At 46.8% G+C, this 18,266-nt stretch overlaps 1 protein-coding gene across 1 annotated transcript; it reads left to right on the top strand.

Moving 5' to 3' along the window:
• The first annotated feature begins 546 nt into the window (after nucleotides 1–546).
• On the top strand, nucleotides 547–5,520 carry LOC123105956 (formin-like protein 14). Its single transcript, XM_044528140.1, has 4 exons — nucleotides 547–2,061; nucleotides 2,143–2,300; nucleotides 3,822–4,066; nucleotides 4,453–5,520. Exons 1-4 carry the CDS (start codon nucleotides 686–688, stop codon nucleotides 5,197–5,199), a joined length of 2,526 nt encoding a protein of 841 aa, XP_044384075.1. The 5' UTR covers nucleotides 547–685; the 3' UTR covers nucleotides 5,200–5,520.
• Nucleotides 5,521–18,266: the final 12,746 nt, after the last annotated feature.

Here is an 18,266-nt window from a genome sequence, read left to right on the forward strand (position 1 = left end):
ACATAGGCATAGTGTCGGTTTATAGGACTCTACTGTTGCCGAATTGTCGGGTTTTTTTTCTTGTCAGCTTTTTTTTTATTTGGCTGTGTGCATCCTAGTTATGCAGAGGCCGGGTGGTACTCTAAGTGCGTTGTATCGCTTGATGCTACATTTTGAGATAATAAAAACGCCCTTTATCGAAAAAAAATCTTTTCTGAAGTGTAGCTACCCACGCAGTTAAACTCAGGTGGTGTAGAGTTTATTTGTGCTAAGGCCAGAGGGGTAATTGTAAAAGGTGCGGCGCTGACCGGATGGAGTGGGTTGTGCTGACTTGGCTCCACTTGTCGTCGTCTGATTGGCTAGGACCAAATTTGCACATTGGGTGCAAGTTGTAGGATGAAATAGCTTGCTTTTTCAAGTTTTGGACTAGATCATCATATCCAGAACAAGTTCAAGGACTTCTGGTGCTATTGCCTCAAGATTTTACCTAGCTACTAGCTGCCTATTCTGCTGCTGCTAACCCTATACCATACATATGCCAAGCCTTAGTTGTACAGTACGTAAGTTGTAACTGCAGGTAGCAAGGATTATGGTTGACCATCCTCCACCGAGCTGAGCTCTCTCTTCTCCCCACGCCCAACCCAAACCTCCACTAAACCCACGCTTAGTAGAGCAGCACGCCGGCGGCCGGCCAGCCGACCCACCAATGCCGCCGCCCACGCCCCCACTCCTCCTCCTCATCCTCCTCCTCCTCACCCTCCTCCCCCCGCTCGCCGCCGCCCACTCCCGCACAACCCGCCGGCTCCTCCAGACCCAGCCCACCATCTCCCCCACTCCTCCACCCCCACCCCCTCACCGCCACCACCGACACACCCCGCCGGCGTCGGGCCCTCCCTCCCCTCCACCACAACCACCATCCCCACCCCTCCCACCACAGCCCCTCCCTCCTCCCCCACCTCGCGCCAGGCACCACCGCAAACCCCCCGCCTCCGCATCGCCGCAGACCCCATCTCCTCCCCCTCCCGCATCGGCGCCGCCCCCGGCCTCGAATCCGAATCTCGCGCCGTCGCCGCCCACGCCGAGGTTCTCCTCCACCTCCAACACCCCGGTAGTGCCCACGCCGGTGAGCGAGTACCCCTTCACCAACTACCCATTCTTCCCCTCCTTCTCCCCACCCCCCTCCACCGCCGACCAGACCCAGCCCTCAGACGGCGCCGACGCGTCCCGCACCTTCCCGGCCAACATCTCCACCCTCGTCGCCCCCAACGCCGGCAGCAGCAGCGGCGGGAACTCCCGCGGCTTCCCGGTGCTGCAGGCGCTGCTGCTCGCCTTCCTCTCGCTCTGCCTGCTGCTCCTCTCCGCGCTCCTCTCGCTCCACCTCTTCCGCCGCCTGCGCCGACCCTCCTCCCGCGCCCACCGCCGCGCCGCCTACGCCGCCAACGGGGCGGCCTCCTCCACCACCACAACGGCGCGGCGGGATGCGGAGCTGGACGAGGAGGAGGACGGCGACGAGGAGGGCCGCAGGCTCAAGCCGCCGCCGATGCCCACCTCCTCCTCCAACCCCAGCACCGAGTTCCTCTACCTCGGCACGCTCGCCACCCCGCCGCCGGGGACTGCTCCGCCCCCCTCGCGCCCCCGCCCCGGCTCGCCCGAGCTCCGCCCGCTCCCGCCGCTGCCCCGCGTCGGCCCGCCCTCCGGCGAGTTCGGCTCCCGCAGCTCCGCGTCCGACCCCAGCACCGTGCCCCGCGCGGCCGCACTCGCCGCCGGCGACGCATCGTCCTCGTCCCTCTCGCCTTCCTCCCCCTCGGCGTCCTCACCCACGCTCGCCTCCAGCCCCGTCCACATCCGCCCGCCGTCCATCCCGCAGCCCCGCGGCCGTGCCCCCAACCCGTCTCCCCCCAAACGCAGGCCGCCACCGCCACCCACACCACCAACCCAATCGTGGAACCCCTTCGTGCCCGTCCCGCCGGCACAAGCCGCTCTCCCCTCCGACGACGACGGCGACTCCTCCTCCACCATTGCGGCGGCGATGCACAAGTCCCGGCCCCTGCACTCCGACAAGCTCAAGCCCGGATCTCTGCAGTAAGCATCCTGCAGCCTCTGCTATCTTTTCTCTGAATGTCTGAATCCGATGGCCTGCCATTGTGTTCTGTACTTCTGTAGCATGAAGGACGAGATGATCCAGCTCTACCTGAACAACTCGGCGGCGGCATCGGCGAGGGAGGTGTGCCTGCTCGGCGCGGCGCGGTGCCACGGCATTGGGACGGTGCTGGGTGCACTGGGTTTCTCCGAGGAGCAAGTGCGTGATGCGCTCTTGGAAGGTAATGCATGGCTTCTTCTGCTTGGTTTATCTACCCCTGAATGAATCCTGATGTTGCCAAAAGTGTAAGCTTTCACCAATGAAATGGAGCTAGTGTGCACTTTTGCTTGTGGAGGGTCCTTGGGGTTGAATGTGCTGGTGATCACATGATCAAATCTGCACAAGCACATGGTGCATTGTCAATGATGAGCTTGTGGGCTTTTAACATTGTCCACTTATACTGTGGCAACAGAGAAAAGGTTGCATAATATTCTTTCAGCTGGGTGCATATTCTGTTTCTCAGAACAAACATGGAACTGAATGTCTGAATCTGAATGTGCTGGTGGTCACATTTGCAGCAGCACATGGTGCATTATTAAGTAGAAAGTTGCATGGTATTCTTTCAGTTAGATGCATATGCTGCTTTCAGAAGAAAAGAGAGAAGTCTCTTTATGGGCTTGGGATCTGATTTTGTTATGAACCAGTCATCTACTAATCTCTTGGCACACCTGCCGTGGATAGCAGGGTTGATCAACCCGTGGGTTGTCGCTGCACAACGTCATCGCATCCTATCGCTGGACTCGGTGTGAATCTTGATATGATGATATGTTGATGGACTTGGTGCATTATCAAATGGAAAGCTGCATTCTTAGAAAGATGCATGGCATTCTTTCAGTTCAATGCATATGCTGCTTTCAGAAGTAAAAAGAGAAACCTATTTTACGAGATCTTATGTTATTCCGAACCAACCATCTGTGAATCTCATGGCATGCATGCCGTTGATAGCAGGGTTGATGAAGATCAACCTGTGGGTTGTCGCCACACAACTTCGTCGTGTCCTATCACTGGACTGGGACAGGCTGTGCTATATTTGTGTTTATCAAATACTCCCTCCGTTCATAATTTTAAGTTGATGCTGATGCTGATGCTTTCATGTTGACAAGTACTACTAGTAACTTAAAATGATTTAAGACAGATCAAATGGTCCTGTATATATAGATGTTTGGTTCAGACGTTAATCTGAACCAAAGCATCTGCTTTTCTTAGAACATGCGTTCTGAGTGCCTACATGCTGTGGAAAGCAGGGTCGATCAACCTGCTGGTTATCGCCACACAAATTCATCCGTGTCTTGTCGCTCGACTGGGACAGGCTATGCTTTATTTCATTTGTGCTCATCAGATACTTGATGTGACGATCCCTGCTTGCATTACCTTACCTGCGAGCACACGTTTTATGAGACATGATGTCGCACTGTTTCACAATAATCAGCATTTTTCTTGAGTATATAAAAGCTCGCGAAGCCTTAATAGTACTGGACAATCTTTCTAGTGTTATCATGTTCTATTGATGATCTTGTTTGAAATTCTCCATGGGCAGTTGCGCATTTTTCAGTTTACATTAAACATTCCATTAAAGGAGCTCTGTATATTTTGCATTACATCTATCTAATTGGTTATTGCAGTCAATGAATTGCTGCTTTTCTCACTCTTGTATGCTACATTCTTGTTAGTAACTCTAGTTGTTTTTTGTTTCCTGGTACAGGCAATGCACATGGTTTGGGGGTAGAGGCCCTGCGGATGCTCGCTCAGTTGGTTCTCACCAATGAGGAAGAGCTTAAGCTCAGATATTTGAAGGATGACCCACCTGCCAAGCTTTGCGCGGTCGATGCTTTTCTGAAGACGATACTGGATGTGCCATTTGCATTCAAGAGAGTGGATGCTATGCTCTATGTTTCTAGCTTTTATCTGGAGGTCAATCAGCTGAGGATGTCCTACGCTACTCTCGAGGTAAAGTTTGGAGACCTGATAATTCTGTCCAAAATGTGTTTCATCCCCTATTGGCTACATATATTTGCTCCAGAGCTTCAAGTGTAGAATCTTCTACTGTATACTCCCTCCGTTCCCAAATACTTGTCTTTCTAGGCATTTCAAATGGGCTCAACATGCGGATGTATGTAGACATATTTTAAAGTGTAGATTCACTCATTTTGCACCGTATGTAGTCACTTGTTGAAATCTCTAGAAAGACAAGTATTTAGGAACGGAGGGAGTAGATTTTGGTGCATGCTAGTTAGACTTGTGCAAATTATGTAGAATCAGCCATGATTTTTGTTGCTGTTCTCCTGCTGTTATTATGATCCATTGAAGTTCTTTTTTCCATTTTATTCATCCAGGCAGCCTGCCAGGAGCTGAGGAGCAGCAGGCTATGCCACAAGGTTCTTGGGGCAGTCCTCAACTTCGGCAACATGATGAGCATCAACACAGGCTCTCCAAACTCACATGCCCTGGAGCCCAACACGCTCCTGAAGATAGTCGACGTCAAAGGGGCCGACGGCAAGGCGGCGCTCCTGCAGTTCGTCGTCCAGGAAATCATGAAACCCGAAGGACACAGCAATCTGAACCCGGCATGCAAGACGGACGCGAGCATGAGCCCGCCGTACGACGTCGACTGCAGGAAGCACGGCCTCCAGGTGGTCTCGAAGCTCACCGCCGAGCTGACCAGCACCAAGAAGGCCGCGTGCGTCGACATGACGGGCCTCAGCCGGAGCGTGTCGGAGCTCGGGGTCGGCCTCGGGAAGGTCCACGACGTGCTGCGGCTGAACGGCATGGCGGCGTCGGCGGAGAGCGCCCGGCGGTTCCACAACGCGATGAGCGCGTTCCTGCGGCAGGCCGAGGAGGAGATCGTCAGGCTCCAGGGCCAGGAGAGCGTGTGCCTGTCGTCGGTGCGGGAGATGGCGGAGTACTTCCACGGCGGCGATGAGGCGGGCGACGGCGAGGCTCGCTTGATCAGGGTCTTTGCTGGTGTCCGGGAGTTCGTGGCCATGCTCGACCGGATCTGTAGGGAGGCCGGGGAGGTCCAGGGCTCGACGCCGGTGAGCTGGGTGGCTGCTGGTGCGCCGCCCGTTGGGACGACGCCCTGAGCCAGTAATGGTTCTGTCTGGAAATTGTTATGAGCATGGATCTATTTTGGTGGAACATATAGTATGATGAAGTTGTCTCCAGAACTGTTATGTTTCCTACTAGTGTAGACCAGAACAATATTAAACCTCTCTCTATATAGTGTTGTAGTATGTTGTATAAAGAACACTGGGAAGTTTATCCATCAGCATGTCAGGTTATTAACTACTAGTAGAATGAAACTGAAAATGACTATGGCTATGCTGTGTGGTGCCACCGTCTGTTTTCCTCTTAGGTAAGATGGCATTGTTCAGTTAGACATGGAATTGCTACCTTTCATTTTTCATCCATCTAGCCTCCTCTCTCTTGTGTTGTTGTCGCCCCCCTCCTATCTTCCACCATCGTTCTTCCTCCGAGATTTTTTTTTTATATATAGAAAAGAAGTCCATCAAAGGTTGACAAGACATGAAGAAGGAGTTCACCGATGAGGTTATAATCCAATCTGCGATGAGGCACCAAGAACAATGTCATGCTCTTAGGCTGCTGCTTAGAGGTGGATGTTCCCATGTTGGTGTATGAGTTTGTAGCGAGAGGGAGCCTGTATGATGCTCTCTTCAAGCGCAGAGATAGGATTCTGGTAAGTACACGATTGCGGATTGCCATTGGGTCAGCCAAAGGCTTAACATACATGCATTCAGCAGGGGAGAGCACAATCCGTCATGGTGATGTTAAGTCTGCCAACATCCTTCTCGATGAAAAGTTCACCCCAAAGGTATCAGACTTTGGGACATCAAAGCTACTCCCAAGAGGAAAAGCTGAGATGACAGAACTTGTCATTGGGGACATGAGCTACATAGATCCAGTATATATGGAGCAAGGGATCGTCACACAGAAGAGCGATGTCTACCGCTTCGGAGTTGTCCTCGTAGAGCTTATCACAAGGAGGCCTGCAACATATGATGCTGAGCGGAGCTATGTTGCAAGCTTTGTTGAAGCTTTTGTAGAAAAAAGAGGAGGAAGCTTTATTGATAATGATATTACAAGCGAGGTGGATGTCAATCTCTTGGAAATGGTTGGTGGAGTCGCGGTAGATTGTCTAAAACCCAATCCAGAAGAACGACAAGACATGGAACGAGTAGAGAACCGCCTCCTCGAGATTCTTGCACAATCTGTGGATCATAGTCAGGAGAGGAACTTCGAGGGAGATCTTAGTCCGGCACTGGATGATGTTGCTTTGCTTAAAGCCTTGGAAGAATGAAGTATCTATCCTCTACCAATATTTTTACATTTTTCACTCAATTATATATGTAATGGTTTGATTGCATTGAGACATCAAGACATTAGAGTATGTACCAATTTTATTCATGTGACATTTTCCTTTGTGACAGGAAATGTAGGATCTAATTGCCGTGGATTTATTATGATTTATAAACAGACACGGCGTCATGGTTGTGTGCATCACAATACTCCAGTATGCCTACATTTGATATCACTTAGTATTATCACCTCAGTAACTTCATCCCATTGTTAACTGTTTGTCAGATGTTGGATTTGGCAAGCGATATGCTAGGGTTCCTACATGTGAAGTTCATACATAGACTTTGTGTGTGTATATACTCTCTTTGATTTTTGATAATATGTATGGAGGCATGATTGTACTATATGTGTAAGGGGTGTATTGTTCTGATGATAGTCATGGTGTGGAATCGTTTGCAGATATGCATGTTAACTTGAGAGCAGAATCAAGTTATTATGATGCGTCCAAAGACTGAGCCAGTGTTTTTGTAACTTGAATAACTTGAGCAATGTAGAACCACATTATCCACCAGATGGACTTGGCTAAGATTTGTCAGGTTGTAACGCTGACGAATCGGTGAGCTGCGTGGGAGGCCGAAGCAGAGGGGATAGGTTGGGGTGGGTTGTCGCCCGCGATCGCCGGAGAAGTGACGACCCCCCCCCCCCCCCCCCCCCCCAGCGCGGAGGAAGAACAGCGGTTCAAGATAGAAGGAGCGCAGAGGGGAGGCGACGACGACGACGCAAGAGAGAGAACCCTAAGAAGATAAGGTAGTAATTCCATGTGTAACCGGCCAGTGCTATCTTACCTAAGAGAACAACTGCCAGTTGACATTTTCACACAGCATAGCCATCGCCATTTTCAGTTCCATTGTAGCTAACCTGACATGCTGATGGATAAACTTACCAGAGTTCTTTATACAACATACTAGTACTACACTATATAGAGAGGTTTAATATTGTTCTGGTCTACACTAGGAAACATGACATAACAGTTCTGGAGACAACTTTCCAGGCCTGCATGCATGAGAAGGGCTGCGATGTGGGAATGCATGTGCGGGAGGCGGACGTGCATGCATGCGCGGTAGGCGAGCGAGGCGAGCGACGTGGCCATGCACGTATTGATTCAGATTACGGCAGTGATTCAATTACACAGCGATTCAGATGCACGCGCCCGTTCAAACAACAGCCCTATGCGAGCTGCCCGGGACTCAAGAGGCAGAGGTCTAAGGCAGACCACCGTGGTGGCGGCTGGGGATAGGTTGGGAAGGTGCGGAGCCCGACGGTGAGCACCGGAGAAGTGATGACCCCCGCGTCGTCCGCTCCGGGCGACTCGGGGGCGAAACCCTAGCCGCCCGCCGGTTTCCCCCCAGCCTCCCCTCCTCCTCCCCCGCCGCCGCCGGCAGTCGCCCGCGCGGCGGTAGGCGGCGGCGGGGTTTCCCCGCGCACCCGCCTCGACGTTGGAGGCGCCCCCACCCCGCATCAGACGCCGCCGCCGCCTCCCCAGCTCCTGGTGGCCGCCGACGCAGGCCCTCTGTGGCGGCCGTGGGTCGCCAGAGCTATTGCTAGCCCCTCTCCCGATCCGGTGTGGGGGTCTCCTAGGAAGGTCCGACTGCCATATCAGGTCGGCTCGGCCCTGGATCGGGGCCGGCTCCTCTCTGGCGGCTAGTGGGCCGGGGATCGCCGGATCCGCCCGGATCTGGCTGGCGCGGCCCTGCCTCGTCGCCCGGCTTGGGTGCTTGCGGTGTGGTCTCCCTGGTGGCGGCGGTGTGGGTTGTTCTTGGTGTTTTGACGGGATGTGCGCGGTGGGTGGATGCTGGGGCGGCGGCCTCGGGCGGTGTGAATGGCGTGGCCTGCGACGGCCTTGGGAGCTGGTGGTCCGCGACTTCGGCTGTGCGGGCGGCGAGGTCTCGGTGGATGTCTACTACGGTGGGTCGGGGTGCCCCATCACCCGGCGTGCCTGCTTCGATAAAGTCCAACGCTTTCTCCGGCTGCGTGTGCTCCCCTCGTCAGGTCTTTGGCCGGGTGGATGGGACGGGGGCGGGATCGGGGGAAACCCTTGGCCGTCGGCAGAGACCACGACAATGGAGGCGCCGTTGTGGGCGTCGGTTCCCTTCTTGGAGGCCTTGTCGAGGTCCTATCCCGTTTCTCACTGTGCTCTTCATTTGGGCGAAAGCTCTGGTTCCCCTTGCGGGCGACGGCGTCATACCTTCGTCGCGCTCCTTCTTGAAGGCATCGCCTGGGGTTCCCGGAAGCACGGTGGCAATGTGTGCGGCGTTCTATCTATTCTACCGCTGATCTTCATCTTGTGGTAGCGCTCCATCTGCTTGGCAATGGACTAGCATAGGTGGTGGTCGTCATTTGGCGTCATGGTGGCGTTGATGGCGGAGGAGCCTGCCAAGGTTGGCACTTCAATCTGCTTGGAGATGGACCAGTGGAAGATGGCGGAGACGACACCTGTGAGTGAGTCAGACTGGTTTATGCCCCAGACCCGGTATGTGGCTAGGCTGGGGATTCCGGCTTTTGATGTTAGGTTTAGGTGAGTGGTCTGGGTAGTGGCCCAGCTAGCACCCCTTCATCGTATGGATAGGACTAGCGGCATATGTTGCCTAGATGGTGGATTCAGGTATATTGCCCTGGTGGGTTGTTGCTACGTCTTGAGCTAGCGTTGGTTTTTCCCGAAGAGGAGAGGGTGATGCAGCAAAGTGTAGCGTAAGTATTTCCCTCAGTTTTGAGAACCAAGGTATCAATCCAGTAGGAGGCTCCTCAAAAGTCCCACGCACCTACACAAACAAACTGAGAACTCGCAACCAACGCAATAAAGGGGTTGTCAATCCCTTCACGGTCACTTACGAAAGTGAGATCTGATAGAGAAAGTATGATAAGATAAATATATTTTTGGTATTTTATAATATAGATGCAAGAAAGTAAAGATGCAAATAAAAGTAGATTGAAAGCAAATATGATAAGAGATAGACCCGGGGGCCATAGGTTTCACTAGAGGCTTCTCTCGAGAAGCATAAGTATTACGGTGGGTGAACAAATTACTGTCGAGCAATTGATAGAAAAGCGAATAATTATGACGTTATCTAGGCATGATCATGTATATAGGCATCACGTCCATAACAAGTAGACCGACTCCTGCCTGCATCTACTACTATTACTCCACACATCGACCGCTATCCAGCATGCATCTAGAGTATTAAGTTCATAAGAACAGAGCAACGCATTAAGCAAGATGACATGATGTAGAGGGATAAACTCATGCAATATGATATAAACCCCATCTTGTTATCCTCGATGGCAACAATACAATACGTGTCTTGCAACCCTTTCTGTCACTGGGTAAGATCACCGCAAGATTGAACCCAAAGCTAAACACTTCTCCCATGGCAAGAAAGATCAATCTAGTAGGCCAAACCAAACTGATAATTCGAAGAGACTTGTAAAGATAACTCAATCATACATAAAAGAATTCAGAGAAGATTCCAATATTATTCATAGAAAAACTTGATCATAAACCCACAATTCATCGGATCTCGACAAACACACTGCAAGAAGAGATTACATCGAATAGATCTCCACAAGAGAGGGGGAGAACATTGTATTGAGATCCAAAAAAGAGAGAAGAAGCCATCTAGCTAATAACTATGGACCCGTAGGTCTGTGGTAAACTACTCACAACTCATCAGAGAGGCTATGGTGTTGATGTAGAAGCCCTCCATGATCGATTCCCCCTCCGGCAGAGTGCCGGCGAAGGCTCCAAGATGGGATCTCGCGGATACAGAAGGTTACGGCGGTAGAAATTGTGTTTTGTGGTGCTCCTGGATATTTTCGGGGTCCGTGGATATATATAGGAGAAAGAAGTACGTCGGTGGACGCCCGAGGGGCCCACGAGACAGGGGGCGCGCCCTCCTATCTCGTGGGGCCCTCGGAGCTTTCTTGACTTGCACTCCAGGCTCTCCGGATCAGATTTGTTCCAAAAATAACGCTCCCGAAAGTTTCATTCCATTTGGATTCCGTTTGATATTCCTTTTCTTCGAAATACTGAAATAGGCAAAAAAACAACAATATGGGTTGGGCCTCCGGTTAGTAGGTTAGTCCCAAAAATGATATAAATGTGTAGAATAAAGCCAATAAACATCCAAAAGGGGTAATATAATAGCATGGAACAATCAAAAATTATAGATACGTTGGAGACGTATCAAGCATCCCCAAGCTTAATTCCTGCTCGTCCTCGAGTAGGTAAATGATAAAAAGAGAATTTTTGATGTGGAATGCTACGTAGCATAATTCATAATGTAATTTTCTTTCATTGTGGCATGAATGTTCAGATCCAAATAATACAAAATAAAAGTTCATAAAGACATAAGAAATAGTAATACTTCAAGCACACTAATCAAGGTAATCATGTCTTCTCAAAATAACATGGCTAAAGAAAGTTATCCCTACAAAATCATATAGCCTGGCTATGCTCTATCTTCATCACACAAAGTATTTAATCATGCACAACCCCGATGACGAGCCAAGCAATTGTTTCACACTTTAATAATCTCAAACTCTTTCAACTTTCACGCAATACATGAGCGTGAGCCATGGACATAGCACTATATGTGGAATAGAATGGTGGTTGTGGAGAAGACAAAAAGGAGAAGATAGTCTCACATCAACTAGGCGTATCAACGGACTATGGAGATGCCCATTAATAGATATCAATGTGAGTGAGTAGGGATTGCCATGCAACAGATGCACTAGAGCTATAAATATATGAAAGCTCAACAAAAGAAACTAAGTGGGTGTGCATCCAACTTGCTTGCTCACGAAAACCTAGGGCACTTTTGAGGAAGCCCATCATTGGAATATACAAGCCAAGTTCTATAATGAAAAATTCCCACTAGTATATGAAAGTGACAACATATGAGACTCTCTATCATGAAGATCATGGTGCTATTTTGAAGCACAAGTGTGGAAAAGGAGATAGTAGCATTGTCCCTTCTCTCTTTTTCTCTCATTTTTTTCTTTTTTTTTCTTTTTCTCTTCTTCTTTTTTCTTTGGCCTTTTCCTTTTTTGGTCTTTCTCTTCTTTTTTTTTTGTAAAGTCCGAAGTCTCATCCCGACTTGTGGGGGAATCATAGCCTTCATCATCCTTTCCTCACGAGGATAATGCTCTAATAATGAAGATTATCACACTTTTATGGATTTACAACTCAAAGCTAGAACAAAATATGACTCTATATGAATGCCTCCGGCGGTGTACCAGGATATGCAACGACTCAAGAGCGACATGTATGAAAATTGTGAAGGTGGCCTTGCCACAAATACGATGTCAACTACATGATCATGCAAAGAGCAATATGACAAAAGTAATGTGTGTCATATGAACGGGGCGGTGGAAAGTTGCATGGCAATATATCTCGGAAAGGCTATGGAAATGCCATAATAGGTAGGTATGGTGGCTGTTTTGAGAAAGGAGTATGGTGGGTATATGGTACCGGCGAAAATTGCGCGGCACAAGAGAGGCTAGCAATGGTGGAAGGGTGAAAGGGTGTGTATAATCCATGGACTCAACATTAATCAAAAGAACTCATATACTTGTTGTAAAAATTTAGAAGTCATCAAAAAGCAAAGCACTACGCGCATGCTCCTAGGGGGATAGATTGGTAGGAAAAGACCATCGCTCGTCCCCGGCTGCCACTCATAAGGAAGACAATCAATAAATAAAATTGTGCTCCAACTTCATCACAAAGCGGTTCACCATACGTGCATGCTACGGGAATCACAAACTTCAACACAAGCATTATTTAAATTCATAATCACCCAACTAGCATGACTTTAATATTACTACCTCCATATCTCAAAACGATTATCAAGTATCAAGTTGATCATAGCATCCAATTCACTTCTATGATAGTTTTTATTATACCCAACTTGGATGCTCATCATTCTAGGACCAACTTTGTAACAAAAGCAAATACCATGCTGTTCTAAAAGACTCTCAAAATGATATAAGTGAAGCATGAGAGACTAGCAATTTCTTCAAAATTAAGACACCACCTCGTGCTCTAAAAGATATAAGTGAAGCACTAGAGCAAAAACTATCAAGCTCAAAAGATATAAGTGAAGCACATAGAGTATTCTAGCAAATTCTAATCAAATAGGCTTCTCCCAAAAGGTGTGTTACAGCAAGGATGATTGTGGTAAACTAACAAGCAAAGACTAATATAATACACGACGCTCCAAGCAAAACACATATCATGTGGCGAATAAAAATATAGCTCCAAGTAAAGTTACCAATGAACGAAGACGAAAGAGGGGATGCCTTCCCGGGGCATCCCCAAGCTTAGGCTTTTGGCTGCTCTTAAATATCTTGGGGTGCCATGGGCATCCCCAAGCTTAGGCTCTTGCCACCCTTTATTCCATAGTCCATAAAGGCTTTACCCAAAACTTGAAAACTTCACAACACAAAACTCAACAGGAAATCTTATAAGCTCCGTTAGTGAAAGAAAACAAAACCACCACATAAGGTACTGCAATGAACTCATTCTTTATTTATTTTGGTGTTAAACCTACTGTATTCCAACTTCCTTATGGTTTATAAACTAATTTATTAGCCATAGATGCATTGAAATAAGCAAACAACACATGAAAAACAGAATCTGTCAAAAACAGAACAGTCTGTAGCAATCTGTAACTAACGCAAACTTCTGGAACTCTAAAAATCCTACCAAAATAGGAAGTACTGTACAATTTGTTTATTGATCAGCAGCAAAAGAATCAATGCAAAAGCACGTTTCTGTGATTTATTGAATTTTTTTCTCGTGAGCGCAAAGTTTCTGTTTTTCAGCAGAATCAAATCAACTATCATCATAGCTTATCCTATAGGTTCTACTTGGCACAAACACTAATTAAAAGATAAAAACACATCTAAACAGAGAGTAGATGCAAGATTTATTCCTAAACAGGAGCAAAAACAAAAAACATAAAGAAAAATTGGGTTGCCTCCCAACTAGCGCTATCGTTTAACGCCCCTAGCTAGGCATAAAAGCAAGGTTAGATTTAACTAGTGCCATCTTGGCACTAGATTCATCAATAGAGCACTTATAATCCTTAGGAGGTTCTCCCCTTTCAGCAATGATTAAACCTTTGGGCAAAAATTCAAGAAATTCGGTTGTAGCAAAAGGTTCCTTAACGATAAAAAAGACAATTGGGATGAACACTTATGGATTTGAGGTCCGCGTCTTCCTTACTAGAGGTTTCACCCTTATTTTTAGGAACATAAATAAACTTGGTGCTTTTTGTAGGGGGTTTTGGAGTGTTTTTTATGGGAGAAAACTCCGAACCTAAGTTGGTAATTATATCCTCAAGTTTACCAATTCTAGCAGAATCAAGATCTATTTTTTCTTTAACTATAGGTTCTTTCTCTTTAAGATTTTTCAAAGTGACTCCAACCCTAGATTCATATTGAGTGATAAGATTATGAATCTTTTTATCCAAATTTTCAACCAACTCAACAGTGGCAATTTTATTTTCAATAATATCAAGCCGTTGCATAACGTGTTCTAAGCTTAAAACAGTTCCATTGACCAAAAGAGGTGGTGAGCCAAACAAATCTAACATAGCATTATAAGCATCAAACGTATGGCTACTCAAGAAATCACCTCCGGCGACAGTATCAAGAACACATCTATTCCAAGGAGTGATGCCTACATAAAAATTGCGGAGAAGAACGGAAGTGGAAAGCTTCCTAGTAGATCTATTTTGAGCATTGCAAATTCTATGCCAAGCATCTTTTAAATTTTCTCCCTCCCTTTGTTTAAAATTGAGGATTTCATGTTCGGGAGTAATAACGAGGATAGGAAGACTAGCCATAATGACGGAGCAAACGAGCAAACACACGGGCAACGGAAAAAGGCAAGCGAAAAGAGAGGAGGAGATTGGGAAGAGAGGGCGAATAAAACGGCAAGGGTGAAGTGGGGGAGAGGAAAACGAGAGGCAAATAATGTAAATGCGAGGGAGATGGGTTTGTGATGGGTACTTGGTATGTCTTGACTTGAGCGAAGACCTCCCCGGCAACGGCGCCAGAAATCCTTCTTGCTACGTCTTGAGCTAGCGTTGGTTTTCCCCGAAGAGGAGAGGGTGATGCAGCAAAGTGTAGCGTAAGTATTTCCCTCAGTTTTGAGAACCAAGGTATCAATCCAGTAGGAGGCTCCTCAAAAGTCCCACGCACCTACACAAACAAACTGAGAACTCGCAATCAACGCAATAAAGGGGTTGTCAATCCCTTCACGGTCACTTACGAAAGTGAGATCTGATAGAGAAGTATGATAAGATAAATATATTTTGGTATTTTATAATATAGATGCAAGAAAGTAAAGATGCAAATAAAAGTAGATTGAAAGCAAATATGATAAGAGATAGACCCGGGGGCCATAGGTTTCACTAGAGGCTTCTCTCGAGATAGCATAAGTATTACGGTGGGTGAACAAATTAGTATCGAGCAATTGATAGAAAAGCGAATAATTATGACGTTATCTAGGCATGATCATGTATATAGGCATCACGTCCATAACAAGTAGACCGACTCCTGCCTGCATCTACTACTATTACTCCACACATCGACCGACTATCCAGCATGCATCTAGAGTATTAAGTTCATAAGAACATAGCAACGCATTAAGCAAGATGACATGATGTAGAGGGATAAACTCATGCAATATGATATAAACCCCATCTTGTTATCCTCGATGGCAACAATACAATACGTGTCTTGCAACCCTTTCTGTCACTGGGTAAGATCACCGCAAGATTGAACCCAAAGTTAAACACTTCTCCCATGGAAATAAAGATCAATCTAGTAGGCCAAACCAAACTGATAATTCAAAGAGACTTGTAAAGATAACTCAATCATACATAAAAGAATTCAGAGAAGATTCCAATATTATTCATAGATAAACTTGATCGTAAACCCACAATTCATTGGATCTCGACAAACACACCGCAAAAAGAGATTACATCGAATAGATCTCCACAAGAGAGGGGGAGAACATTGTATTGAGATCCAAAAAAGAGAGAAGAACCCATCTAGCTAATAACTATGGACCCGTAGGTCTGTGGTAAACTACTCACAACTCATCGGAGAGGCTATGGTGTTGATGTAGAAGCCCTCCATGATCGATTCCCCCTCCGACAGAGTGCCGGCGAAGGCTCCAAGATGGGATCTCGCGGATATAGAAGGTTACGGCGGTAGAAATTGTGTTTCGTGGTGCTCCTGGATGTTTTCGGGGTCCGTGGATATATATAGGAGAAAGAAGTACGTCGGTGGACGCCCGAAAGGCCTACGAGACAGGGGGCACGCCCCTAAGGGGGCGCGCCCTCCTATCTCGTGGGTCCCTTGGAGATTTCTTGACTTGCACTCCAGGCTCTCCAGATCAGATTTGTTCCAAAAATAACGCTCCCGAAGGTTTCATTCCGTTTGGACTCCGTTTGATATTCCTTTTCTTCAAAATACTGAAATAGGCAAAAAAAATAGCAATATGGGCTGGGCCTCCGGTTAGTAGGTTAGTCCCAAAAATGATATAAATGTGTAGAATAAAGCTCATAAACATCCAAAAGGGGTAATATAATAGCATGGAACAATCAAAAATTATAGATACGTTGGAGACGTATCAGTTGTGCCCACCTCGGGTGCCCCCCGGACCGCCTCTTTGCTCCATAAATACCCCAATATTCCATAAACCTCAGGGGAGTCGACAAAATATTCATCCAGCCGCCACAGAGTCTAGAACCACCAGATCCAATCTAGACACCATCACAGAGGGGTTCACCACTTCCATTGGTGCCTCTTCGATGATGCATGAGTAGTTCTTTGTAGACCTAAGGGTCCGTATTTAGTAGCTAGATGGCTTCCTCTCTCTCTCTCTCTCTCTCTCTCTCTCTCTTGATTATCAATACAATGGTATCTTGGAGATCCATATGATGTAAGTCCTTTGGCGGTGTGTTTGTTGGGATCTGATGAACTTTGAGTTTATGATCAGACCTATGTTTTTATCCATGAAAGTTATTTGAGTCTTCTTTGATCTCTTATATGCATGATTGCTTATAGCCTCGTATTTCTTCTCCGATATTTGGGTTTTGTTTGGCCAACTTGATCTATTTATCTCGCAATGGGAAGACGTGCTTTGTAGTGGGATCGATCTTACGGTGCTTGATCCCAGTGACAGAAAAGGAACCGACATGTATGTATCATTGCTACTAAGGATAAAAAGATGGGATCCATATCTGCCGCAATAGATAAACGGATGTTGTCTACATCATGTCATCGTTCTTATTGCATTACTCTATTTTTCCATGGACTTAATACACTAGATGCATGCTGGATAGCGGTCGATGTGCGGAGTAATAGTAGTAGACACAGGCAGGAGTCGGTCTACTAATCTTGAACGTGGTTCCTATATAATGATCATTGCCTGGATATCGTCATGATTATTTGAAGTTCTATCAATTGCCCAACAGTAATTGTTTTCCCACCGTTTGCTATATTTCTCGAGAGAAGCCACTAGTGAAACCTACGACCCACGAGTCTCTTTTCATCATATTTGCCTTTGCGGTCTATTTTCTCTTGCATTTATTTTCAGATTTATTAAACCAAAAATACAAAAAATACCTTGCTACAATTTATTTGTCCCGTGATCTATTTATCCTATCTACCACTTTTACCTCATGTTATTTGCCTACTTGAGGCGACGTACCCCGAAAGGGATTGACAACCCCTTTAACACGTCGGGTTGCGAGGTGTTGTTATTTGTGTGCAGGGGTTGTTTAATGTGTTGCTTGGTTCTCCAACTGGTTCGATAACCTTGGTTTCATATCTAAGGGAAATACCTACCGCCGCTGTGCTGCATCATCCCTTCCTCTTTGGGGAAATACCGACGTAGCTTCAAGCGACATCAAAAGGAATTTCTGGCGCCGTTGTCGGGGAGGATCTTCAACATAACCAGGTTCCTAATCACAAACCTCATCTCCTTGCAATTTACATTATTCACCATTTGCCTCTCCCCCACTTCACAAAAATTTGCCATTTTATTCATCTCTCTTTTTCTATTTGCCCTTTCTTGCCGGATCTATTTTTGAGTGCAATCTTGTTGTGTAGTCATCATGACTCAAGAGAACACCAAACTATGTGACTTCTCAAATACCAATAACAATGATTTTATTAGCACTCCGCTTGCTCCTCCCGCCACTAGTGCTGAGACTTGTGATATTAATACTGCTTTGCTGAATCTTGTTATGAAAGACCAATTTTCTGGTACTCCTAATGAGGATGCGGCATCCCATCTTAATACCTTCTTGGTATTATGCGATATGCAAAAAAAAGATGTGGACAATGATGTGGTCAAGATGAAATTATTTCCGTTTTCTATGCGTGATTCTGCAAAAAATTGGTTCTCTTCTTTGCCTCGCAATAGTATTGATTCTTGGAATAAGTGCAAAGATGCTTTTATCACTAAGTATTTTCCTCTCGCAAAAGAACCCAGATCATGAATTTCAAGCAACCTGAACATGAGCATGTTGCACAATCTTGGGAAAGGATGAAAATGATGCTAAGGAATTGCCCAACTCATGGGTTAAATCTTTGGATGATCATACACAATTTTTATGCGGGGTTGAATTTTGTTTCTCATAATCTTTTAGATTCCGCCGTGGGTGGTACTTTTATGGAAATTACCTTGGGTGAAGCCATCAAATTTCTTGATAATATTATGGCAAATTATTCACAATGGCATACTGAAAGGGCTCCT

The sequence above is a fragment of the Triticum aestivum genome, chromosome 1B (assembly GCF_018294505.1).
Source record: "Triticum aestivum cultivar Chinese Spring chromosome 1B, IWGSC CS RefSeq v2.1, whole genome shotgun sequence".
NCBI classification, from domain to species: Eukaryota; Viridiplantae; Streptophyta; class Magnoliopsida; order Poales; family Poaceae; genus Triticum; species Triticum aestivum.